This window comes from Carcharodon carcharias, chromosome 27 (assembly GCF_017639515.1).
Source record: "Carcharodon carcharias isolate sCarCar2 chromosome 27, sCarCar2.pri, whole genome shotgun sequence".
Taxonomy (NCBI): domain Eukaryota; kingdom Metazoa; phylum Chordata; class Chondrichthyes; order Lamniformes; family Lamnidae; genus Carcharodon; species Carcharodon carcharias.
In genome coordinates, this window is record NC_054493.1 from 8,250,426 (window position 1) to 8,277,330 (window position 26,905).

Genomic DNA, 26,905 nt, shown 5'->3' on the forward strand with positions numbered 1-26,905 from the left:
AGTTGACGTTTCGAGTCCTCATGACCCTTCAACAGAACTAGGTGAATCCAAGGAAGGGGTGAAATATAAGTTGGTTTAAGGTGTGTGTGTTGTGGGGGGGGGGGGGGGGTGGTTTGGGTGTGGTCGTAGGGACAAGCAAGCAGTGATAGAAGCAGATCATCAAAAGATGTCACAGACAACAGAACATAAGAACACATATGTGTTGAAGTTGGTGATATTATCTAAACGAATGTGCTAATTAAAAATGGATGGTAGGGCACTCAAGGTATAGATTTAGTGGGGGTGGGGGGAGCATAAAAGATTTAAAGATATTTAAAAATAATGGAAATAGGTGGGAAACGAAAAATCTATATAATTTATTGGAAAAAACAAAAGGAAGGGGGAAGAAACAGAAAGGGGGTGGGGATGGAGGAGGGAGTTCAACACCTAAAGTTATTGAATTCAATATTTAGTCCAGAAGGCTGTAAAGTGCCTAGTCAGAAGATGAGGTGTTGTTCCTCCAGTTTGAGTTGGTCTTCACTGGAACAATGCAGCAAGCCAAGGACAGACATGTGGGCAAGAGAGCAGGGTGGAGCGTTAAAATGGCAAGCGACAGGGAGGTTTGGGTCATTCTTGCAGACAGACCGTAGGTGTTCTGCAAAGCGGTCGCCCAGTTTACGTTGGTCTCTCCAATGTAGAGGAGACCACATTAGGAGCAATGAATACAATAGACTAAGTTGGGGGAAATGCAAGTGAAATGCTGCTTCACTTAAGAGGAGTGTTTGGGCCCTTGGACAGTGAGGAGAGAGGAAGTGAAGGGGCAGGTGTTACATCTTTTGCGTGGGCATGGGGTGGTGCCATAGGTAGGGGTTGAGGAGTAGGGGGTGATGGAAGAGTGGACCAGGGTGTCCAGGAGGGAACGATCCCTACGGAATGCCGACAGGGGGGTGGGTGAAGGGAAGATGTGTTTGGTGGTGGCATCATGCTGGAGTTGGTGGAAATGGTGGAGGATGATCCTTTGAATGTGGAGGCTGGTGGGGTGATAAGTGAGAACAAGGGGGACCCTATCATGTTTCTGGGAGGGTGGAGAAGGCGTGAGGGCAGATGCGCAGGAGATGGGCCGGACATGGTTGAGAGCCCTGTCAATGACCGTGGGTGGAAAACCTCGATTAAGGAAGAAGGAGGACATGTCAGGGGAACTGTTTTTGAAGGTAGCATCATCGGAACAGATGCGACAGAGACGAAGGAACTGAGCGAATGGGATGGAGTCCTTACAGGAAGCGGGGTGTGAGGAGCTGTAGTCGAGGTAGTTGTGGGACACCCACTTATTCCTACTGTCTGCCTCCTGGTTGCAAACCGAACCTTTTTCCGTCCATGTGTGTTACCCCCTACACCATGAGCTCTTATTTTATGTCGTAAATTTTGATGTGGCAACTTATCAAATATCTTTTGGAATCCCAAGCACACCACAACCAAAGGTTCCCCTTTATCTACGTTGCTTGTTACTTCTTCGAATAACCCTAATGAATCAGTTAAGCATGATTCCCCGTTCACAAAGCCTTGTTGCCTCTGCCTGACCCCACTGTTATTTTCTAAGTAACCTGCTATAACCTCCTTAATAATGGATGCTACCAACTTCCATTTGACAGGTGTTGGGCTAAATGGTCTACAGTTTCCTGCATTCTGTCTCCCTCTCTTTCTTGAATGAAGGTGCTAAATTGGCTATTTCACAATCTGGTGGGATCAAAGGAATTTTGGAAGATTACAACCAATGCCTCTTCTATCTTAGCAGCCAATTATTTTAAGATCCTAGGATGCAGACCACCTGGTGCTTGGGTCTTGTCAGAGCCTCTTAGTGTACCCCAGCATATTTACCCTGATGACGGTGATTGTTTTAAGTTCCTCCCTCCCTTCCATCTCTTAATTTTCAAGTATCATTAGGAAGTTTTCCGTGTCTTCTACAATGAAGATAGACACAAAATGCCTGTTCCATGCCTCTGCCATTTCCTTGTTTTCCATTTTTAATTGCCAGGCTCACTCCCTAGAGGACCAACACTCGCTTTAGTGACTCTTTCCCTGTTTACATGCTTGCACACACTCTTCCTATTTTCCTATTTCTGGCCCGCTTCCTCTAATACTCTATTTTCTCCTAGTTTATTATCTTCTAGTCACTTTTGGTAGTTTCTTAAAACCTGCACAATATTTACAGCTACCACTAATCTTCACAGGTTTGTACAGTTTTCCTTTTTAATTGGATGCCATCCTTAACTTTCTTAGTCAGTCGTGGACCATGCACCATTGTAAACGGGTCTTTCTTTCTCACTGGAATAAATGTTTGCCGAGAGTTATTAAATTTCTCCTTAAAAACCTGCTGCTACATCTCTACTGTCTTGCTTTTTAACCTGGTTTCGAAGTAGACTTTAGCCAAACCTGCTTTCATTCCCTTATAATTGCCTTTATTTCAGTTTAAAGCACGGCCCTTATTCCCACGCTTCTCACCTTGAAACTGAACATGAAGTTTTATCGTGTTATTATCGCTGTCACCAAGAGGCTCCTTTGCTGTTGGGTTATTGATTAATCCTGTCTCACTGCAACATCACCAGGTCTAAAATAGCCTGCTCCCTGGTTGTGCTAGAATGCACTGCTGTTAGAAATTGTCCCAGATTCTATGAACTCAGTTTCCAGGTTACCTATGCCAATCTGATTTGCCCAATCGACATGTTGATTAAATCTTCCACGGTCATCACAGTACCTTTCTTACACTCCCCATTTATTTTTCCTATATGCTCTGTCCTACAGTGTAACTACTGTTAGAGAGTCTATAAATACCCGCAGAATCACAGAATCACATAGTGCAGAAGAGACCCTTTGGCCCATCGAGTTTGCACCAACACGTGAGGAACACCTGACTTACCTACCTAATCCCATTTACCAGCACTTGGCACATAGCCTTGAATGTTATGACGTGCCAAGAGCTAATCCAGGTGCTTTTTAAAGGATGTGAGGCAACCCGACTCCACCACCCTCCCAGGCAGCTCATTCCAGACCGTCACCACCCACTAGGTAATTTTTTTTCCTCACATACCCCCTAAACCTCCTGCCCCTCAACTTGAACTTGTGTCCTCTCCTGACTGACCCTTCAACGAAGAGGAACAGCTGCTCCCTATCCACTCTGTCCACTCCTGTGGCTTGCCTCGTATACTTTTTATTTCTTGTCTCAACCAATTTACCCCTTGGGATTTCGAGATTAGGTCATCTCTCGCTTTTGCACTAGTGCCATCCTTAATTTCCAGAGCTACCCCACCGCCGTTTCCAAGATTTCTATCATTTCGAAATGTCAAATGCCCTTCAAGCTTCAGGTCCCACCCTTGGTCACCTTGTAACCATGTCTCTGTGCTGCCTTTCAGCTGATGTATATTTGTTTCTATCCGTGGCTAGCAACTTACCCATTTTGTTATGACCACTGTGTGCATTCAGACAGAGAGCCTTCATCTTTTTTATTGCAATTTTATTTTCTCAATCTCTTGTGTTATCTGCCGGTGCACTTGAAGTTTGTATGCCCTGTCCCTCCCTGCCACACTCTAGTTATCATTACCCAAATCACTACCCTGCACTATTACCTTATGGTTCCCCTTTAATTTACCGCATCTCTCCTCTCATGACCCCTTCCCCCCATTATTTAGCTTAAAGTCGTTTCTGCCGCCCTAGGTAAATGGCTCGCCAGAACACTGGTCCCAGGTGAAAACTGCCCTTATGGTACGGCTGCCAAGGTTGAAATTAAAGGATAACTGAAGCCGTGCAGTATTCTTTGGATCAGCGTCTGTTTGTTTACTTTCTACAATGATATCTCTTCATTAACCTTCCATCTCCTACAGCTTTTAACTCCCTATTATTCGACTTACATGAACTCCTTGACATGAACGCTTGGCGCCCTCTGCTGGCTGCCCTTTGCTGTTGAGGTGAGTTTTGTTAAAAGAAATGGATCCAGACACATTGTGCGCATGTGTGTGTGTTCGCTTGTGTGTGTGTCTGCGCGCGTGTGTGTGTTTGCATCTTTGTGTTTACGTGCATGTGTGTGTTTGCTTGTCTGTGTGTGTTTACGTGTGTGTGTGCGCGCGTGTTTGTGTCTGTGTTTGCGCGTGCATGTCTACGTGTTTGCTTGTCTGTGTCTTTACATGTGTGTGTGTGTGTGTGTGCGATGGGTTTTGCTGCTCAGGGTCGATGGCTCCACCCTCACCTTTCCCGGCAGATCCAAACTCCACCTAAGATCTGATAAGTATCCTCCTTAGGTGAGTGGGGGCGCTGATCAATAACCTTTCGAGTAGAGAAACCCCAATCTCTTCACAATCTCATCCAGATTTAGATTCCAGTGCAAAATCAGCAGGAAATTTCAAGTGCTTAAGAGCGATAGGGAAAGAAACGTGCTGGAAACCAACGAATGCAATTGAGGGCGAGTAGCAATACAGTCTGCTGAATCTTAACGCAGAGTTTGTGGGGTACGTGGACGCATTGAGGAGGCGAATGTACGCCAGGCAATCAGGCACAGCAGTCGCACCAGCATTCATTCAGCAGGCAGGGGTTTTTGATCAGGCAGGTAGCACTGTGTAGAATATGGAGCGGTATCCAGCAGAGTAGCGTTTGCAAATGGAACCAGACTGGTGGTGGAACCGAGTGAGTACCTCTCTCACCTTTATTGACCCAAAGCAATAAGCGATAGGACGAAATTGTGAAAAAAAATGTTACCCGATGATAATCCACCTATTAACTCTGGAAGCATAAAAGGTTAAGCCACAAAGCCCTTCGGCCCATTGCTTCCCTGCTTCGCCCCGTTGGCCCAATAAGACGATTAATCGCCCCAGGCTGCCCTCTTCCTACTGCACTTTGCTGACTTGTTTTTCAATCACCCATCGAATTTTCCCTTCAGACCTGCGATGCTCCCACCGCTGCGCATCCCCGTCACCCACCTCCTCCATCCCCTCCTCCACCTCCCCCATCCCCTCCCCACCTCCTCCCCCACCTCCCTACCGCCCTTGCTTGTGACGAGCATTTTCCTTTTTCTTTCAATTGTGGCAGTTTCCCGTGATAAAGAGCGATTGAAGAATAAAGGTGCTAAAGTTAATGAATGCAACTGGGCGCGAGTATAAACGGATGGTACTGAATGCTAATGCCAAGGGTGGGATGCATGGATGCATGGGGGAGATGATTATTTTCCCCAAATGAGACTTCACCTCACATATTGCCCTCAAACTGAGGGAGGAATTGTTTACCCTTGCTCACCCGACCAGAACCCCTTCCACCCTTCCGGTGTGAGTTAAGAGCGAAGTACATGTCCTCATGAATAGTTGGGAGTCAGTAAGCTTCGGAGAATACGACTCCCACTTTACTCTGATTGGCCTGAGTCTAACTGATACCGACCTCGAATGGCGGACACCTATGTCTGAAAAATATTCAAAGACTCTCCTTCAACTTTTGAGGGAGATCCAAAAACTCATAACTCTCTGAGAGAAAAACATCTCCTCATCTCAGTCTTAAATGGGCGACTCCTTATTTTTAAACAGTGACCCCCAGTTCTAGATTCTCACACAAGAGGAAACACCCTCTCCACATCAACATTTTTGTTAAAGCCTCAACTTTTCTAAACAATACGTAAATGGACAACTTAGAATTATAACTCTATGCGTGGCTGGCAGTTTCCCTTTCTGTTCATGGGATGTGGGTTTCGCTGGCTAGGCCAGCATTTATTGTCCATCTTTAATTGCCCCTTGTTCAGAGGGCATTCAAGGTCAGCGTGTAGGCCAGACCGGGAAAGGGCAACAGGGCTGTTGGTGGTGGCTGCGAGATGGCTGCAATTCATGCAGAACAATGCTTTCGGGGTCCAAGGACTTAAATTGCGAGGATGGACTGCATAAATTCCCCGGTGTTCTGCAGATTTTCCAGAAGGCTTTTGATAAGGCTCCACCTCAGAGATTATTACAGAAACTAAAGGCTCATGGTGTCGGGGTAGCATATTAGGAATGGAATTCATTGTCGAAGAAGGCTGTGGAGGCCAGGTCATTGAATGTATTTAAGACCGAGATAGATAGTTTCTTAATTGGTAAGGGGATCAAAGGTTATGGGGAGAAGGCAGGAGAATGAGGTTGAGAAACTTATCAGCCATGATTGAATGGCGGAGCAGACTCAATGGACCGAATGGTCTAATTTCTGCTCCTATGTCTTATGGTCTTATGGTCTTAGCATGAATAGAAGGTTCTCGGGCTGACGGAAAGCCTAGACAATGCATAAATGTTTTTTTTTTTGTCTTGCCAGGATGTGAGGAATGGAGTCCCACATGAGCCTATACTGGGGTCTCAAATTATTACGATTTACGTTAATGAGTTAGGTGGGGGAAGCGAAGGCATGGTAGCTAAATTTGCAGAGGACACAAAGATAGGTAGGAAAGTATGTTGTGAAGAGGACATGAGGAGGTTGCAGACGGATATAGATAGGTTACGAGGGTGGGCATAGGTCTGGCGAATGGAGTTTAATGTGGGCACATGTGAAATTGTTCACTTTGGCAGGAAGAATAAAATCGGCAGTGTGTTACTTAAAGAATGGCTGCAGAACACTGAGGTGCAGAGGGACCTAGGTGTTCGAGTGCAAGAGTCACAAAAAGTTAGTATGCAGGTACAGTGAGTCATTAAGAAGACTGATGGAATGCTATCCTTTATTAGGAGAGAGACTGAACATGAAAGTGAGGATGTTCTTCTGTGTTTCTGAGTGTGGGGTGATCTGATCGGGGGAAATGACGGCTGAATGCAGATAAACAGCGTCCTCTGGTGGCGATGCCCGGAATAAGTGGGGAGACACATCAGGAACCTGAGAACTGGCTTCCTTTACTCATGATATCTGATTGCACTTCCTTCGCACGCTCAGTGCTAGAAATTCGCTTTAGCGAGAGAAAAAAAGACATATGATGGGGTTGGAAATTGATATTTCAAAGCTTGCGATCGTTTAGGTTGATGTTAGATTCCAGGATCTGTTTCTTCTTTATTCTTTCACGGGACGTGGGAGTCACAGGCGAGGTCAGCACGTGTTGCCCAATTCTAATTGCCCTTGTTAAAGCATTGCAGGGGGCAGTGGAGAGTTAAACACGTTACTCTGGATCTCGAGGCACATGTAGGTCAGACCAGGCAAGGACGGCAGATTTCCTTACCTGAAGGACATTAGTGAACCAGATGGGTTTTTACAACAGTCAATGCTAGATTCATGGTCACCAACACCGAGGTTAGCCTTCAAGCTACAGATTTATCAATTGAATTTGAATTCCACCAGATACCATGTTGGGAATTTGACCTCAAGTTCCCTCCCGCTTGCCCCCTGACATTAACAGTACACCACCATCCTGCATCCTTCACCACCCTGGATGACCCTCATGCGAACTTACGAACTAGGAGCAGAAGCAAGCCACTCGGCCCTTCGAGGCTGCTCTGCCATTCAATAAGATCATGGCTGATCTGATTGTAACCACCACCCCACATTCTCACCTACCCCCGATAACATTTCACCACCCCAAACCCTTGTTAATCAAGAATCTATCCATCTCTTCCTTGAAAAATGTTCAAAGATTCTGCTCCCACCGCTTTTTGATGAAGACAGTTCCAAAGACTCACGATCTTCTGAGAGAAAAAATACTCTCCTCACCTCTGCCTTAAATGGGCGACCCTTTATTTTTAATCAGTGACCCCCCCAGTTCTAGATTCTCCCACAAGAGGAAACATCCTCTGCACGTCTACCTGTCAAGACCACTCAGGGTCTTAAAGGTTTCAATCAAGTCGCCTCTTACTCTCCTAAAATGTTTTCAAATGCATTTATTTCAGTTCTCCTCCATGTGGATTTCACGCTGATATGTCAGACTAAATAAAAAAATAAGAGGAGACAGTAATTCGTTGGAGAGAAACAAAGCAGTGATATCACCTTGCTGCTGTGGGGTAGATTTTGTAACGCAGTTTAGCACCGTGTGATTTCTGGAACAATAGGGAAAGTGGTTTTCGGAGGTGGAACTAGACTGATTGTCCAACCCGGTAAGTTGACTTTCGTATTTACACGTATGTAAAACTTCACTCCCTCGACACAAACACGTTTTTTAAAAAAATATTTTTGATTAAACGTAAGCCAGTCAGTCGCAAGGCCAGCGTCTATCATCCATCGCTGGTCACCCTCAACACACAGGTGCTGAGCCGCTTTTGTAACCGAAATTAACTCAACGCTGCCCTAAACAGCTGATTAACAGAGCGGGTAGCTCTCCGAACAAGGAGCAGAAAGAACATGATGAACGCGATTGACAAGTACGGCAACACTCAGGTACGATTTACCTGTGCGCTACAGGGCGAGGTTTCTCGCATCAGTGATCCCTTGGGGTATCATACGTAACATACTGTTCAAAGCAGGTTATAAGATAATGCCAAAAGCAGGATGAAGTACTCCAATGGGGAGGGGGAGTGGGGGGGGGGCGGTGGGGGGTCAGCCTGGGGGTTATCATTGACCAGAAACTGAACTGGACAAGCCATATAAATACTGTGGCTACAAGAGCAGGTCAAAGGTTGGGAATCCTGCGATGAGAAACTCACCTCCTGACTCCCCAAAGCCTGTCCACCATCTACAAGGCACAGGTCAGGAATGTGATGGGATACTCCCCACTTGCCTGGATGAGTGCAGTTCCCACAACACTCAAGAGCTCCACACCGTCCAGGACAAAGCAGCCCCGCTTGATTTGCACCACATCCATAAGCATTCACTGCCTCTACCACCGACGCACAGTAGCAGCATTGTGTACCATCTACAAGATGCACTGCAGGAACTCACCAAGGCCCCTTAGGCAGCACCTTCCAAACCCACGACCACTACCATCTAGAGGGACAAGGGTAGCAGACACATGGGGAACACCCACCACCTGGAAGTTCCTCACCAATTCACTCACCATCCTGACTTGGAAATATATCTCCGTTCCTTCACTGTCGCTGGGTCAAAATCCCTCCCTAACAGCACTGTGGGTGTACCTACACCGCAGGGATTGCAGCGGCTCAATAAGGCAGCTCACCACCACCTTCGCAAGGGGGCAGTTAGGGGATGGGTGATAAATGCTGGGCTCGGTCAGCGAAGCCCACATCCCGTGAATATTTTTTTTTAAAAAACCGTTTGGAGAGCAACTGCTTACGCGTCATATATTACCTCTCTAAACGCTTCCACCTCTACAGAGGGAGGGGAGAGGGGGGGAAGCAACGATGAACCCTGAGATCGAAGAGACCTGAACCTCTCCAGTCACTCTCCGACCTTCCTGGCATTATTCAGCATTGAAACAGAGGCATGTTGTGTTAAAACGTGCGGATCACGCGAGAAAAGAGGCAGCCGAATATCAGAATGATGGGGGGGTGGGGGGAGGTCAGAGTTGGATATAGTTGAGTAGTTGGGTCACACTGATAGAATTAATAACTGCGCACAGTTGCGGTTATCTTATTACTCCCGATAACATCCACTGCACTGCGGCTGCAGGTACGAAATGCCTCATTCGATGAGGAGGAATGTCTTCACCCAGAGAGTGGTGAGCCTGTAGAATTCGCTACCACAGGAAGTATTTGAGGCCAAAACATTGTGTATGTTTTCTAGAAGGAGTTAGGGGTCTTGGGGTCGAAAGGGATCAAAGGGTATGGGGAGAAGGCGGGAGCAGGCTATTGAGTTGAATGATCAGCCATGATCACAATGAATGGCGGAGCAGGCTCGAAGGGCCGAATGGCCTGCTCCTGTTCCTAGTTTCAATGTTTCTATGCCATTGGCTGTGCCAGACGGACGAAAGTGAAGGCTGAGACCACCTGATCCGCCATGTGGTGCATCCTAGGTGTTTCGTTTTGTGCAGTTGGTGAGCGACGAGTGCCTTACGAAGCTGCGGCGAACGAGTTCGCCTTTGGCTCGGGGGTTGCCGAGTAAGTCGCTGATCGGGAAAAGACGTTACCCGGGTTCTCACGGCAGAGCGAGCGGCCCTGCTCCTGGCAATGAAAGGGAACGCAGCCCGTAGGCGTGCAGCAGGGTCGAAGGGGCGAGGGACAGGGAGGGTGAGCACCGAGCAGGTCGCCGGACCCTTTAGTATTTCACTAGTGTCGTTCAAAGGGAAGGAATCTGGGATCCTACGCCGATGTGAAGCACCGAAGGGGCAAAGTAAGTGGGAGTGATAACTTTGAAATGTACAGCAGTACCATCACCAAATGAACATTCTAGTTCATGCAGTTGCCCTGGGCGTCTGATGCGGGGTTGGTTTTTATCAAGCAGTTTAACGCTGTGTGAACTCTGGAGTAGATGTGCTCAATTTCGGAGGTGGAACCAGGCTGATTGTCCAGCCGAGTAAGTTGACCTTTGCAACTTGTCTATCATCTCTCTCTTTCTCTCTCTCCTTCTCCATCCCTTAACACATATCTTTTTTTATTTAAAAAGAATATATATCTGAATTAATTCTGGGCATATACTAGTCGCTACTAAGCCCCAATAATTATTACCCATTCCATTCCAGCCACTGGCAAATTGCTGGTGAATCCCTTCTAGTTTTTTAAAAAAGAAATCATGGGATGTGGGCGTCACTGGCTAGGTCAGCATTTGTTACCCTTCCCTAATTGCCCCTGACCAGCTCGGCCATTTCAAAGGGGCAGTTAAAGGGCAAGCAACCATATTACTGCTAGTATTGTGGGCCTGGATTAATCTTGCTGTTCAGCATTTATTGCCCATCCTCAATGGCCCGTGTTCAGAGGGCATTTAAGAGCCAATGGCTGTGGGTCTGGAGTCACATGTAGGCCAGGTAAGGCCGGCAGATTTGCCTTCGTTAAGGGGCATTAGTGAACCAGATGGGGGTTGACTCGTGGAATCCCGGATTGCTTGTCCAGGAACGGTTTGCATTTGGGGGTGAGGTGAACTGCATTTGAGGGGTGTGAACTTTCAGACACGGCAATGGGCAGATAGTTCTAATACACTCAACCCTGTAGTTGGGAAATGGGCGAATCTTTCTCAAGATGCTCCCATTAAGCCTGATAAATCGCATCTCCGTTTACAGATCTATTGGCTTTAATGTTTTAATGATTAATGGTATAAGATGAGCAACAGGAGACAATATTGGTCGAAGGAAGGCTGGTTAACTCAGTTGGTTTTATCATGGTTCTGATAATACTGGCATCGCTGGTTCCATCTTGGCACCGACCGACAGCTTAACGGTCCAGGTTGGTAGGGTTGCGTTAACAAAGAGCAGTGCGCCGATGTCAACTTTCCTGTGCGCAGCTCGGGGTTTTTGTCAGTGCGTTTAGCAACGTGCGAATGCTGGAGGGGCAGCAAACACGTTGATATTTGGAAAGGGGACGAAGCTGACAGTGATACCCAGTAAGTACCCGAAAATCGTGGCCAGAGCACTCATTCAAGCCTCAGGTATTCCCTCTGCAGGCCCCCACCTATTGTTTTCTTGCGAAGGGTCCTGATGAGTGGAAACCGAAAAACTTCGATAAGTCTCTTTTTTTCAGCAAAAATCAAGCCCCGTACTACCAAACCCCTGTTGTTCTGGTTATTGTCAGCTATGGGGGAAGGTTGGATAAGGCCGGTCTGTCTTCCTTGGAGCAGCAAATGTTGAGAGGGGACCTGATAGAGGTGTAGAAGATCATGGGGGGTGGTGGGGGGGGGGGGTGAGACAGTTGTGGGGGGGGTGGGGGGGCATAGATAGGGTGAATTGGAAGACACTTTTTTCCATGAGTCAATGACCAGGGGGTAGAGATTTAAGATGGGGTAGAAGGCTCAGTGGGGAGTTGAGGGGAAATGTTTTCACCCAGAGGGTGGTGGGAGTCTGGAACTCACTGCCTGAAATTGAGTCAGAAACTCTTGTAACATTTCAGAAGTGTTTAGATATCCACTTGAGTCGCCATAGCCTCCAGGGGTATGGGCCCAGCGCTGGAAAATGGGGTTAGTGTCATCAGATCTTTGCTGGCCGACGCAGACAGGCTAGGCCGAATGGCCTCCTTCAACGCTGTAAACGTCTATGAGTCTAAGGGGAAATAACGGAATTGGAAACGATGATAGATTCCGAGACCCGTGTTAGCTGAATCGTTTTAAACCGGGAATGTAACAGCAGAGTCAGAAACCAGGTATACAAACCGCTTCAATGTACCGATTGGGGTCAGTCACGTCGTACACAAAAGCCTCCGTAGGATTTCAAACAATGAAAGTACCGTTAAAATGGCACACGGCGCTGGTGGGGCCCCAGTTGCTTATACTGGGAATGATTCTGGTGTCTATTTTTTTTGTTGCTGCAACAAATGATATAGATGCTTCGGAGCAGTTGTTTTAAAAAAAACAATAGATTTGCTAGCATGAGGTCAGACCTGGAAAATTTCTATCATGAAAAATTGAATGGGCTTTTTGTATTTATTCACGGGATGTGGGCTTCGCTGGCTGGGCCAGCATTTATTGTCTGTCCCCCTAATTGCCCCCTTCAGAAAGTGGTGGTGAGCCGCCTTCTTGAATCGCTGCTGCCCATGTGGTGTAGGTGCACCCACGGCGCTGTTAGGGAGGGAATTCCAGGGTTTTGAGCCATCGACAGTGAAGGAACAGCCGATATATTTCCAAGTCAGGATGGTGAGTGACTGGGAGGGGAACTTCCAGGTGGTGATGTTTCCATCTATCTGCTGCCCTTGTCCTTCTAGATGGTAATGGTCGTGGGTTTGGAAGGTGATGTCGAAAGAGCCTTGGAGAATTTTGGATTTTTTTTTTGCATCTTTAAATTATTCTAATGTCCTTCAGAGAAGGAAATCTGACATCCTAACCTGGATGGCCTACATGTGACTCCTGGCCCACAGCAATATGGTTGGCTCTTAAATGCCCCGTGAACAGGGGCAAGTAGGGAAGGGCAACAAATGCTGGCCTAGCCAGAGATGCCCGCATCCCGTGAACGAACAATAATAATAATAACAAACTATTAAAATGGAGACACCAGCGGCTAGGCCTGTGCTAATACATGCAGGGTGGGGTGAGGGGGAGAAGCAGGGGTTTTTGATAGGGGGAGAAACGCTGTGGGTAGCATCAGGAGCTAACCCGCTAATCTTTGGGCAAGGAACCAAACTGACAGTGGAGCCGAGTGAGTCTGCAAACCTTTTTACTGATTTAGCAATGCGACTGACGTTGGTTGAGATAGTTTGAGGTTGGCATTCCATATTTGACAAGGGCAATAGCTACTTCCCCATGTCCATTTCCAACGCTTCCCGGACACTGATACAACGTTAATAGAAGGGCACAGGGACCTACAAAAAGTGGTGAGGGTTGGAAATAGGGGCAGCTGGAAATTGTTCTGAATTTTCTAACAAGAAAGGAGGACGAAGGGAATAAGGAAGGGCATTCGCAGGGGGTCGGGGGGGGGTGGGGGGGAGGGTTGTTAGGGGGAGGTGGTGGCGTATTGTTAATGTCCGACTGCTAGCAATGCAGAGGTCCAGGTAAATGCTTCGGGGACACAGGTGGAATTTCTATTCAATTCATTAAAGAAACTCAATTTGCAATCGAGAGCTAGTCTCAGGCATCGTGTCCATGAAGCTGTCATCTATTGTCGTAAAAGTCCATCACTAATGCCCTTTAGGGCAGGAAGTCTGGCCCACGTGTGACTCCAGACCCATAGCAATGTGGTGGACTCTTAAATGCCCCCTGAACGAGGAGGAAGCGATGGTGTAGTGGTATTGTCCCTGGAACAGTAATCCAGACACCCCAGGGTAACGCTCTGGGGACCCAGGTCCGATGGTGGAATTTTGGATTCAATAAAAATCTGGAATAAAGAGTCTGATGGTGACCATGAAACCATTGTCGATTGTTGTTAAAAACCCATCTGGTTCACCCATGTCCTTTCGAAGAGGAAATCTGCCTCCCTTACCTGGTCTGGCCTACATGTGATTCCAGACCCACAGTAACGTGGTTGACTCTTAAAATGTCCCCTTGAACAAGGGCAATTAGGGATGGGTAATAAATGTTGGTCTGGCCTGCAATACCTGCATTCCATGAACGAGTATATAAAAAACTGAGGGCAATTAGCGATGGGCAGCAAATGTCCACAGCCCATGACTGATTTTTTTAAAAGTCGCTTGTGAGACTTCAATATTTTAATGTCTCTTCGATCGAAAGCAAAAGAATGAAATGGACTTTTGATTTTATTGGCTATTTGAAGCAGCAATATGTTACAAATGAGAAGGTTTTTGTAATGAGATTGAGTGCTGTGTGAAGGTGCTGGAGGTTCCAGTTTCCTGTTTGGGCCCGGAACCAGACTTACGGTCGAGCCGAGTAAGTGCTGTGCCAAGAATGAATGGCCATCGGATAATGACCCAGGGAAGGGCTGTAGATCTTGCAGATTCTTTCGATTGTAAATGCAATGCAATATCCCGCAAAGTGGAGTACCTTTAGTCGGAATAGACCTGAATGCCTATATGCAGGCGTAATATGCAGAAGGCCAGTCTATTAACACAGGTGGAGAAGGGTCATTTCTTTTGGCATAGGTCTAAGTTAATACTTACTGAAAGGATTGGCTTGAAGGAGGTTCCGGAGTTAGCTGTCGAACAGTGTGGGCTGAAAGTAGACACCAGTGGGGACACAAATCAGGCTTTTCTTGCCTATTTATACGAGATTCGCCGGCGGTTCAGTGCCCCTGGCGTAAGTGGAGCTGAATATTCGCCGGGGTTAGCAGAACGCGAGAGTCTGTTCCGTGTGCCGAGCCAATGTCTAATTTTTGACGCAAGTCCGGAAATAGGGAATGTTACCTGGAGCAGCAACATGCCACAGAGTGGGAATCAGCGGTGCCCATGTCCAAGATTCAGATGGTACCGGTGGCATTTGTTTGCAATGGCGTGTAACACTGTGTGACAATACATAGTGGCGTCTACAAACTAACATTTGGAGGCGGCACGAAATTAGTCGTGGAACCCAGTGAGTATTCAAATGTCAGCAGATGGTGTAATACCTGACCAGCTACAGAGAACTATGTTTGGAAGATTCTCGGCTTATTTATGGTATGGATCCCTGGAGAATCCAATTCTTTACAGGGGTCATGTTAGAGAGGGCAAAATATTACCGACTTATGTCAACATTTTCCCTTTAAATAGAGACAGAAATAATTCGGTGTCAGTAGTAACGTTGGCCGTGTAAATGAGAGATCAGTCAATATACATTACCCGCTTTTATTTCTAAGTACGGTGAAAATAGCCTTCTGCTGATTCTCCAAGTTTCCTAGTAGCCAGGGTTTTTGTGAGGCGCACTCCCACTCTGAGTATGTGGTTATAAGCTCATATTCGGAGCAGGGACCAGTCTCATTGTGACTCCAAGTGAGTATGGAAATTGTTATATAAAAGCAAAGCACTGCGTATGCTGGAAATCTGAAATAAAAATACAAAATCCTGGGAAAAACGCAGCAAGCCTAGCAGCATCGGTGGAGTGGGAAAGAGAGTTAACCCTGCTCTCTTGAAACTCCGAAATGCATTTTCCGCTTTTAATGCCTGAGAGCATCTGTGGGAGAGAGAAGCAGAGTTAAACTTTCCAGTCCGTGTGACCCTTCTCCAGAGGAACAGAAATGTGAATTGTAGTCGGATATGAACGTCTGTGGGAAAGAATTGTGCTCTTTACTTAACATGGGAAAGTATCCCTCGTTGAAATTGAAACAGGCAATTCACTTTTAAATGGCTGCAGAGGGTTCCTATGGAATGTTTTGCAAGCAGGATATGTTCTTAGGCTGTTTGTATTTAGAAGTGGTCACACGGTAATGCTGCCAGTTTGAGCCGCAGGGTTTTTGTTATGGGATATGGCATCGTGCACACTGGCACAAAATGCAGGCAGGCTAAACCTGAAACTACAGTTTGCAACATTGAAGTCAGTTTCTTGAAACGGGCGATTTCTAGATAGAATACTGCAAAGAATTAAATTAGCAATGACACCTAATCTTTCCATCATATTCCTGCCTACCGCTCTTACTGTGGGAATCTGGTAGAGAAATAGTTTTTGTTAACCAGGATGTCACTGTGGGAGCTGATAATGGCTACACATTTATATTTGGATCAGGCACCAAACTCACTGTACAACCAAGTAGGTATAGGCTTGTTTATCTGCAATGTTAGTTAAAATATTTCCGTTCACTGAGATATATTATAGTTATATAACAATAGGTCAGATGAAATGAGGCGACAATTCTAAAGTAATGTTACAATTGCACAACTAAAATCTCATATATTTAGGTAGATTTTGTATCTGGGTGCTGCATTGATAAGGCAGGGACAGGTATGTTTTTTTCAGCCAGAATGAGCTGTAGACTTTGTGTTAGGGAATATAGCACTGTGTGGATTATACTGGGGACTACAAGCCTTACCTTTGGAGGAGGGACCAGACTAACTGTGGAGCCCAGTGAGTATCGCAAACCGTGTTGAATGAACAACGGTATGGGTCTATAGCTTTAGAACGATCATGAGTCATATTAGCAAAAAGTTTGGAAGATGGTGGGTTGATTTTAATAGAGCAGCTGACCAGCTCTGAGCAGCGATTAACCTAAACAAAAGGAGTAAAATGGACAAGCCAGTGTAAAAGCAGAATACTGTGGGTGCCAGGAATCGGAAAGACTTGCTCCCTGAACTGCCTTGAATTTCAGTGTTGCCTGGAAAAGGAGAAATTTAAAATTGATAGCAACGTGGAATAGCTGGTCGGGAAAAGTTTTGGCATTAGAATGTCAGGGTGCGTGAACTTTGCCGATAAGGTGATTTTTGCCTCTGGGGCAAGGCTCAATGTTTTGCCGAGTAAGTGAGATGTTTCAGGTGGCCCATTTTACATGCTAGAACAACAAAGGCAAGTATAGCATGGATTGAGTTGAAATGTGGATCAAATTTTACTTTGCATGGTTAAGCCCTCACCCCTATCCGCACTATATGTGAGTAACTAACAAAAATGCGAATGATTTATTGATAACTTGCATTGCGAATGTGTTATGGAGATGAAACATTGTTCAGAAAGCTATTTTTGTTAAGGGGTATAATGGTGTGTGAACACTAACGACTACAAAATAATATTTGGAGCAGGCACTAGGCTCACAGCTGAGCCCAGTAAGTTGTTTACATCTCCAATTTGCTTTAATCCACCATTTGGGAAATTTACCAGATTTAAATCTATTCTATAATCTTCCCGATTATCTGTAATCTTATGATGACAGGTGGTGATGCAGTGGTGTTGTAATTAGTCTAGTATTACACCATAAATGGAGCTGTGGGTTTGATTCTAACCATAGCAGAGGGTAGATATTGAACCCAAACTTGACATTGCCGATTGTGGTGAAAGCAGATTACAGCGGGTGCTGGAAATCTGAAACAAAAACAAAAAGTACGGGGAAAAACTCAGCAAGCCTAGCAGGATCGGGTAGAGAGAGAAACGGAGTTAACCCTACTCTCTTGAAAATTCGAAATGCTTTTTCTGCTTTTAGTGTCGTAAAAAGCCCATCTGGTTCACTGATGTCCTTTAGGGAAGGGAATCTGTTGTCCTTACCTGGCCTGGCCTACACGTGCCTCCAGACCCACGGTAACCTGGTAGGCCCATAAATGTCTTCTGAATAAGGCATCGACAATAAATGCTGGCCTAGCCATCAATTAGTAAATAAAATAGGCTATAGGAGGGGTGGAAGTCAGAAACCAAATGTTATTTTGTCAGTTCAGCCGATGGGCATGGGTTAATAATCTACGGAGACAGTTGCTGGGATGATTTCTATTAAGGCATTGGGCGCTGTGTGAATGCAGGGATGTCAAATCCTCTGAAATTTGGGAGTGGGACCAAGCTGACAGTTGCACCCAGTATGTAAGGCAGCACATTGATCAGTACAATCAGCTGTTTGAATGCCAGTATAGGCAAATATTATTGACTTATACCAAAAGTTTCCCTTTAAATAGACACAGAGGTAATTCGGTGTAAGTGCTAACGTTGGCCGTGTAAATGAGAGATCAGGCAATGTACATTATCTGCTTTATTTCAACCTACGGTGAAAATAGCTGTCTGCTGATTCTCCAAGAAATCTTTGCATAATGTTACAGCCAGCGATATGGAGAGTGGAGCACCGTGTATTAAGATAATGGAGTCAAGTCACTGAAGTTATTCTAGCGGAGCTGGTTAAATGTTGCATCCCTCATTGTAATTGCTTGTTTGAATATTGTCAGTAGATCACATCAGATACAAAGGCAAGATGTCATTAACGACCTTTTCAATCACCCGAACTAGCATTCAGAGATGAACCTTGTCCCATGTTATTCATTAATACTAAATCGCTTTATTCCGCCAGTTCTGAGTTCAAGACATTGAAGTTACGCCAAACGCTTGTAACGTAAAAAACTAACAGCATGATTTTTCCTACCAATGATGCCAATGAGAGACCCAGCACAAGCAGGGCGACAACAGTGGATTCTTTATTCTCAAACTGCAACATAACTTAGCATTGACAAGTGTGCCTGACGATAGCATGTTTCCTGGTAGCCAGAGGGTTTTTGTGAGGCACATTCCGACTGTGGGTCTGGTGGTACCGGCACTAAAGTAATATTCGGAGCGGGGACCAAGCTCGTTGTAACTCCAAGTGAGTATGGAAATATTCATATAAAAGCAAATCTGAAACAAAAATAGAGAACAATCTGGAAAAACTCTGCACGTTTGACAGCAACTGTGGAGTGAGAAACAGAGTTAACGTTTCGAGTCCTTCCTCTGAGCAATGTTCAGATGAAGTGGTGTTAGAGAGCTTAAAATTAAGGCCGTCCAGCCAAATCATTTTGAAGTGGGATTGTGAAAAGTTCGGAACCTCGCCAAGGAACTTAAATGCAATTGTTCCTGCATTGTCAAGTCCGGTTAAGCAGCAATAAAGCTACTGAGAAATATAACTAGAATTGCATATCATGCGATTCGTTATTTCTCCAACTTAATATTGGCAAGTGCGCCTCTTGAAAGTACATTTCCAAGTCTCAGGGGGTTTTTGTGCGGCGAGATCTCACTGTGAGAATATTGGAACTGGTAATGTTTTCATATTCGGATCCGGGACCAGACTCACTGTAGTTCCAAGTGAGTATGGAATTAGTGTACTTAGTGGTGTTAGAGATACTTAAACTGGGACCTTCTGGTGAAATTTGAAAGGGCAGCTGTGAATGGTTAGAAACTTCAATAAGAAACATAAATGCAGTCGTTCTGAAATGTGGAAGCTCGAGTAAGCTGAATTCATGGCATTTAATTGAGAATACAACTAGAGTGTCGCACCTTGCCATTGGTTATATCCCGAGCCGATATCATTAACTGGGACATGTGAACAGGAAGAGTCCACAAATCCGTTTTTAGTTCAATTGTAGAAAAATAAATTAAACGTGAAACAAAAACAGAAAATTCTGGAGAAACCCAGCAGCCTGAGAGCATCAGGGGGGAGGGAGAAACAGAATTAACCTTTCGAGCGCCTGTGACCCTTCTCCAGAGGAACATAAATGTGAATTGTGTTCGGATATGAACGCATGTGGGAGAGAATTGTGCTCTTCATTTAACATGTGAGTGTATCCCTGCTTGAATTTGAAACAGTCAATTAAGTTTTAAATGGCTACATAGTGTTCCTATGGAATGTTTTGCAAGCAGGAGATGTTCTTAGGCTGCTTGGATTTAGAAGTGGTCACACGGTAATGCTGCCAGTTTGAGCCGCAGGGTTTGTGTTATGGGGTATGGCATCGTGTGAGTTATAGCGGTGCTAAGAAACTACTCTTTGGAACTGGGACTAAACTAACTGTCGAACCAAGTAAGTGGTGCAAATGGTAATAAATTGTTCATATAACTGGACGTAAAACTGCCGGTCACGTTCAATGTGTCTAATTACCATTTTGCATCGGTTAGTGCTGAAAATGGACAGAATAAACAAATGGGGGTAGGAGGCGGGAGGAAACGGGATCTTGTTCCTTATCCGAGTGTCACTAATGATGGGCTGAAATGACGCAAATTCGAACATTAGGTAGAGATTCTTATAATAAAGTGAATTTGCAGTCGGTCTTCGAATGTCTTTGCGAGGAACTGTCCCAGTACTGTGTCAGCGTTCAGGGGGCGTTTCACACTGGGACAAAATACAGGCAGGCTAAACCTGAAATTACAGTTTGCAACATTGAAGTCAGTTTCTTGATTCACGCGATTTCTGGATAAAACGCTGTAATGAATTAAATTAGCAATGACACCTAATCTTTCCATCATATTTCTGCCTACCCCTCTCAGTATGAGAATCTGGTAGAGAAATAGTTTTTGTTAACTGGGATGTCGCTGTGGGAGCTGATAATGGCTACGCATTCATATTTGGATCAGGCACCAAACTCACTGTACAACCAAGTAGGTAAAAGGTTGTTTATCTGGACTATTAGTTAAAATATTTCCGTTCACTGAGATATATTATAGTTCTATAACAATAGGTCAGATGAAACGAGGGGGCAATTCTAAAGTAATATTACAATTGCAAAGATAAAATCTCATATATTTAGGTAAATTTTGTATCTGGCTGCTACATTGAGTGGGTAGGGGTAGGTATTTCAGCCAGAATGAGCTGCAGACTTTGTGTTAGGGAGTACAGCACTGTGTGTATTCTACTGGAACCAACAAGCTTATCTTTGGAGGAGGGACCAAACTAACTGTGGAGCCCAGTGAGTATCACAAACCATGCTGAATGAACAACGTTATGGGTCTATTACTTTAGGACGATCATGAGTCAGATCAGCAAAAGGTTTGGACGATAATGGGGTGATTTTAGTAGAGCAACTGACCAGCTCAGAGCAGCAATTAACCTAAACAAAGGAAGTAACACGGACAAGCCAGTGTAAAAGCAGAATACTGCGGGTGCCGGGGATCTGAAAGACTCGCTCCCTGATGTAGTTAGGACTGCCTCGAGTTTCAGCGAAGGAGCCAGTGTTGTGTGGAAACGGAGCAATTTGTAATTGAAAGCAACGTGGACTAGGTGGTTGGCAAAAGTTTTGGTATTGTAATGTCAGGGCGCGTGAAAATTTGCCGATCAGGTGATTTTTGCCTCTGGGGTCAAGACTCGATGTTTTGCTGAGTGAGTGAGATGCTTTAGGACACCCATTTTACATGCTAGAATAGAAGAGGCAAGTATTGCAAGGAATGAAGTGAAATGTGGATGAAATTTTATTTTTCATCGCTAAGCTATCATGCCTATCTGCATGAGTATATCTGAGTAACTAACACAATGCGAATGATAACTTGCATTGGGGATGTGTTGTTCAGAACGCGATTTTTGTTAAGGGGTATAACGGCGTGTGAACACTTACGATTACAGAATAATATTTGGAGCAGGCACTAGGCTCACAGTTCAACCCAGTAAGTTGGTTACACTCTAATTTACTTTAAGCGGCCTTTGGTGAAATTTACCGTTTTAAAATCTATTCTTTAATCTTCCCGATTATCTGTAACCTTTTCGAAATTAAAATGACGTTTAGTCGAATTGACATTTTTGAAAGTCCCGGGTCTACCTTCATCCCAACTCTGACCTTCCTAAGAACAGAAGACGTCATTCACACTGAGCTAAGGCTTTGCTAGCTTTTGCATGTTATTTCTGAAAAAAGCTCGCTAAAGATGTAGGATAATGGGAGGGGTGCCATTGAAATAGCTTGCGACGCTCTAAATTCGTGTGTGTGTGGTTGAGCCTTGCATGAATTGAAGATGGCGGTTTGGGAATTAATTTATGCTTCTGAATTGTTCGTGGGCGCAGACGGCGGTGGTGTCTGGGCTAGTACTCCAGCGTAAATTGAGCCACCGGTTCGAATCTGATCATCGCAGAGGGTAGAAATTGAACCAAAACCTGGCGTTGCCGATTGTCGTAAAAGCAAGTTACTGCGAATGCTGAGAATCTGAAACAAAAGCAGGACGCGCTGGGCAAACTGAGCAAGCCTAGCAGCATCGGTGGAGGGAGAAACAGAGTTAACCCTGCTCTCTCGCAGCTCAGTAATGTTTTTTTCCAGCATTTTCTGCTTTTAGCGTAATTTAAAAAAAAAAACCATCTGGTTCTCTCATGTGCTTCAAGGAATGGAATCTGCTCCAGACCCACAGAACTGTGATCGGCTCTTAAATGCCACCTGAACAAGGGCAATTAAGTATTGGCAATAAATGCTGGCCTGGCCATCAATGAGTAACTAAAATAAGGCTCTGGGATGGGTAGAAGTCAGAGACCAAATGATATTTTGTCATTCAGTTAGTGGGCATGGGTTAATATACTACGGAGACAGGTGCTGGGAAGGTTTTTGTTATGGAATTGGGCGCTGTGTGAATGCAGGAGCAGCAACTCCGCTGACATTTGGGAGTGGGACCAAGCTGACTGTAGAACCCAGTAAGTAAGGCAGCACATTGATCAGTACAATCAGCTGTTTGAATGCCAGTAAAAAGTGGGTGGTTTAGGCAAATATTATTGACTTATACCAAAATTTGCCCTTTAAGTAGAGTCAGAAGTAATTCAGTGTCAGTACTAACGTTGGCCATGTAAATGAGAGATCAGTCAGTATACATCACCTGCTATTATTTCAACACTAGGGTGAAAACAGCTGTCTGCTGATTCTCCAAGAAATGTTGTTATACTGTTACAGCCAGTGACATGGATAGTGCAGCATCGTGTATTAATCATAATGGAATCAAGTCACGAGAATTATTCTAGCGGTGCTGCTTAAATACTGCACCCGGGACTGTAATTGATTGTTTGAATATTGACAGTAGATCACATCAGGTACAAAAGCAAGATTTCGCTAACAACCTTTGCAAACACCCGAGCTAGCATTCGGAGATGAACCTTATCCCATGTTATTCATTCATATTAAGTCACTTTATCCCGCCAGGTCTGAGTTGGAGACATTGAAGTTTCACCAAACGCTTGTAACGTAGAAAACTAACAGTATGATTTTTCCCATTAATGATGCTAATGAGGGACCCAGCACAAGCAGGGAGACAACAGTGGATTCTTTATTCTCAAACTGCACCATGGCTTAATGTTGCCATGTGTGCCTCACGGTAGCATGTTTCCTGGTACCCAGGGAGTTTTTGTGAGGCACATTCCCACTGTGGGTCCGGTGGTGGTGGCATTAACCTGATATTCGGAGCTGGGACCAAGCTCGTTGTAACTCCAAGTGAGTAATGGGGATATTTATGTAAAACTAAAATACTGCAGATGTTGGAAAACTGAGACAAAAACAGAAAATGCTGGAAAAACTCAGCAAGCCTACCAGCATCGGTGGAGAGAGAAACAGAGTTAACTCTACTCTCTTGAAACTCCGAAATGCATTTTTCGCTTTTGTGTCGGAAAAACCCATCTGATTCTCTAATGGCCTTCACAGATTGGAATCTACCATCCTTACCCGGTCTGCCTATATGTGACTCCAGACCCACAGCAAAGTTGTAAGCTCTTAAATGCCTTGTGAACAAGAGCAATTAGGTGTGGGCAATAAGTGCTGGCCTGGACATCAATGAGTAAATAAAATAAGGCGCTGGGAGGGGTGGAAGTCAGAAAGCAAATGACATTTTGTGGTGGGCATGGGTTAATTTATGGAGACAGTTCCTGGGAAGGTTTTTGTTAAGGGGTTGGGCGCAGTGTGAATACAGGGGTAGGAACTCCGCTGACATTTGGGAGTGGGACCAGGCTGACAGTAGCACCCAGTAAGTAAGGCAGCACATTGATCAGTACAATCAACTGTTTGAATGCCAGTATGAAATAGCTGGGTTAGGCAAATATTATTGACTTATACCAAACGTTTTCCTTCAAAGAGAGACAGAAGCAATTCCGTGTCAGTGCTATCGTTGGACATGTAAATGAGAGATCAGTCAATATACATTATATGCTATTATTTCAACGGACGGTGAAAATAGCTGTCTGCTGATTCTCCAAGAAATGTTGTTATACTGTTACAGCCAGCATTGTGTATTAATCATAATGGAGTCAAGTCATTGGAATTATTCTAGCGGTGCTGGTTAAATGTTACATCCCTCACTGTAATTGATTGTTGATATTATCAGAAATAGAACACCTCAAGTTCAAAGGCAAGATTTCGTTAACGATCTTTGCAAACACCCGAACAAGCATTCAGAGGTGAACCTTGTCCCATGTTATTCATTAATACTAACTGACTTTATCCAGTCAGTTCTGAGTTCAAGGCATTGAAATTCCGCCAAATGCTTGTAACTTAGAAAACTAGCAGTATGATTATTCCCATTAATAATGCCAATGAGGGACTCAGCACAATCAGGGAGACAACAGTGGATTCTTTATTCTCAAACTGCACCATAACTTAATTTTGATAAGTGTGCCTGACGGTAGCATGTTTCCTGGTAGCCAAAGGGTTTTTGTGAGGCACATTTCCACTGTGGGACTGACAGTAGTGGCCTTAAACTGTTATTCGGAGCGGGAACCAAGCTCGTTGTAACTCCAAGTGAGTATGGAAATATTTATGTAAAACCAAAATACTGCAGATGTTGGAAAACTGAAAGCAAAATAGAGAACAATCTGGAAAAACTCAGCAGGTCCGACAGCACCTGTGGAGTGAGAAACAGAGTTAACGTTTCGAGGCCTTCTTTGGAGCAGTGTTCAGATGAAGAGGTGTTAGAGTTCTCAGAATTAAGGCCTTCCAGCCCAATTATTTTGAGGTGAGCATGTGAAAGGTTAGGAACCTCGCCAAGGAACGTAAGTGCAATTGTTCCGGCATTGTCAAGTCCGATTAAGCAGCAAAACAGCTATTCTATTGAGAAATATAACTAGAATTGCATATCATGCGATTAGTTATTTGCCCAACTTAATATTGACATGTGTGCCTCTTGAAAGCACATTTCCAAGTGTCAGGAGGGTTTTTGTGCGGCGGGTTCTCACTGTGAGAATATTGCAGCTGGTAATGCTCTCATATTCGGACCCGGGACCAGACTCACCGTAACTCCAAGTGAGTGTGGAATTATTTGTACTTATTGGTGTTAGAGATCGTGAAAGTGGGAACTTCTGGTGAAATTTGAAAGGGCAGCTGTGAATGGTTAGAAACTTCAATAAGTAACATAAATGCAGTCGCTCTGAAATGGGAAAGCTCGAGTAAGCTGAATTCATGGCAATTAATTGAGAAATAGAAATGGAATGTCACACTATGCCATTGGTCATTTGCCTAGACGATATCAGTAACATGGACAGGGAATAGTATTGAACGGGAAGAGTTCACAAACATGTGTTTAGTTCAATTGTAGAAAAATACATTAAACGTGAAACAAAAAGAGAAAACGCTGGAGGATCTCAGTAGCCTGAGAGCATCTGGGGGTGAGAGAAACAGAGATATTGACAAGTGTGCCCTCACGGTAACATGCTTCCTGGTAGCCAGACGTTTTGTGAGGCGCATTTCCACTGTGTGTATGATGCTGATAAGCTCATATTTGGAGCGGGGACCAGGCTCATTGTAGCTCCAAGTGAGTATGGAAATATTTATATAAAAGGAAAGTACTGAGGGTGCTGGAAACCTGAGACAAAAACCGAAAATACCGGGAGAAACTCAGCCAGCCTACCAGCTTCGGTGGAGAGAGAAACAGAGTTAACCCTGCTCTCTTGAAACTCCGAAATGCATTTTGTGCTTTCAGTGTCGTAAAAAGCCCGTCTGGTTCACTGATGTCCTTTAGAGAAGGAAATCTGCCACCCTTATCTGGTCTGGCCTACATGTAACTCCAGACCCACAGCAACGTGATAGGTTCTTAAATGCCATCTGAATAAGGGCAATTAAGCATAGACAATAAATGCTGGCCTGACCATCAATGAGTAAATAAAAAAAGGCTCTGGGAGGGGTGGAAGTCAGAGAAAAATGACATTTTCTCACTTTAGTTGGTAGGTATGGGTTAGTATACTACGGAAACAGTTGCTGGGAAGGTTTTTGTTAGGGCGTTGGGCGTCGTGTGACTGCAGGGATGTCAACTCCGCTGATATTGGGGAGTGGGACCAAGCTGATTGTAGCACGCAGTAAGTAAGGCAGCACATTGATCAGTACAATCAGCTGTTTGAATGCCAGTATAAAATAGGTGGGTTAGGCAAATATTATTGACTTATACCAAACGTTTCCCTTTAAATAGAGGCAGGAGTAATTCGGTGTCAATACTAACGTTGGCCGTGTAAATGAGATATCAGTCAAATGTACATTTTCTGCTATTATATCAACAGTACCGGGAAAATAGCTGTCTGCTGATTCCCCAAGAAATGTTGTTATACTGTTGCAGCCAGCAACATGGATAGTGCAGCATCGTGTATTAATCATAATGGAATCAAGTCATTGGAATTATTCTACCGGTGCTGGTTAAATATTACATCCCTCATTGTAATTGATTGTTGAATATTATCAGAAATAGTTCACATCAAGTTCAAAGGCAAGATTTCGTTAACGACCTTTGCAAACACCCGAACTAGCATTCAGAGATGAGTCTTGTCCTATGTTATTCATTAATACTAAATCACTTTATCCAGCCAGTTCTGAGTTCAAGACATTGAAGTTACGCCAAACGCTTGTAACTTCGAAAAAAAAACAGTATGATTTTTCTCATTAATAATGCCAATGAGGCACCCAGCATTAGCAGGGAGACAACAGTGGATACTTTATTCTCAAACTGCACCATAACTTAATGTTGATAGGTGTGCCTGACGGTCGCATGTTTCCTGGTAGCCAGAGGGTTTTTGTGAGGCACATTTCCACTGTGGGTATGATAATACTGGCTTTAAACTCATATTCGGAGCGGGAACCAAACTCGTTGTAAATCCAAGTGAGTATGGAAATATTTATATAGAAGCTAAATACTGCGGATGCTGAAAATCTGAAACATAAATAGAAAACAATCTGCAAAAACTTGGCAGTTCTGACAGCATCTGTGGAATGAGAAA

The 26,905-nt window shown here is 44.6% G+C and overlaps 1 protein-coding gene across 1 annotated transcript in view; it reads left to right on the forward strand.

Moving 5' to 3' along the window:
* Positions 1-26,905, forward strand: part of LOC121270132 — a 152,094-nt gene that overhangs the window by 52,980 nt on the left and 72,209 nt on the right. Inside the window, exon 4 of the mRNA XM_041175449.1 lies at positions 20,611-20,666. Coding sequence (XP_041031383.1) covers positions 20,611-20,666 — 56 coding nt within the window. The remainder of the gene's footprint in view (positions 1-20,610; positions 20,667-26,905) is intronic.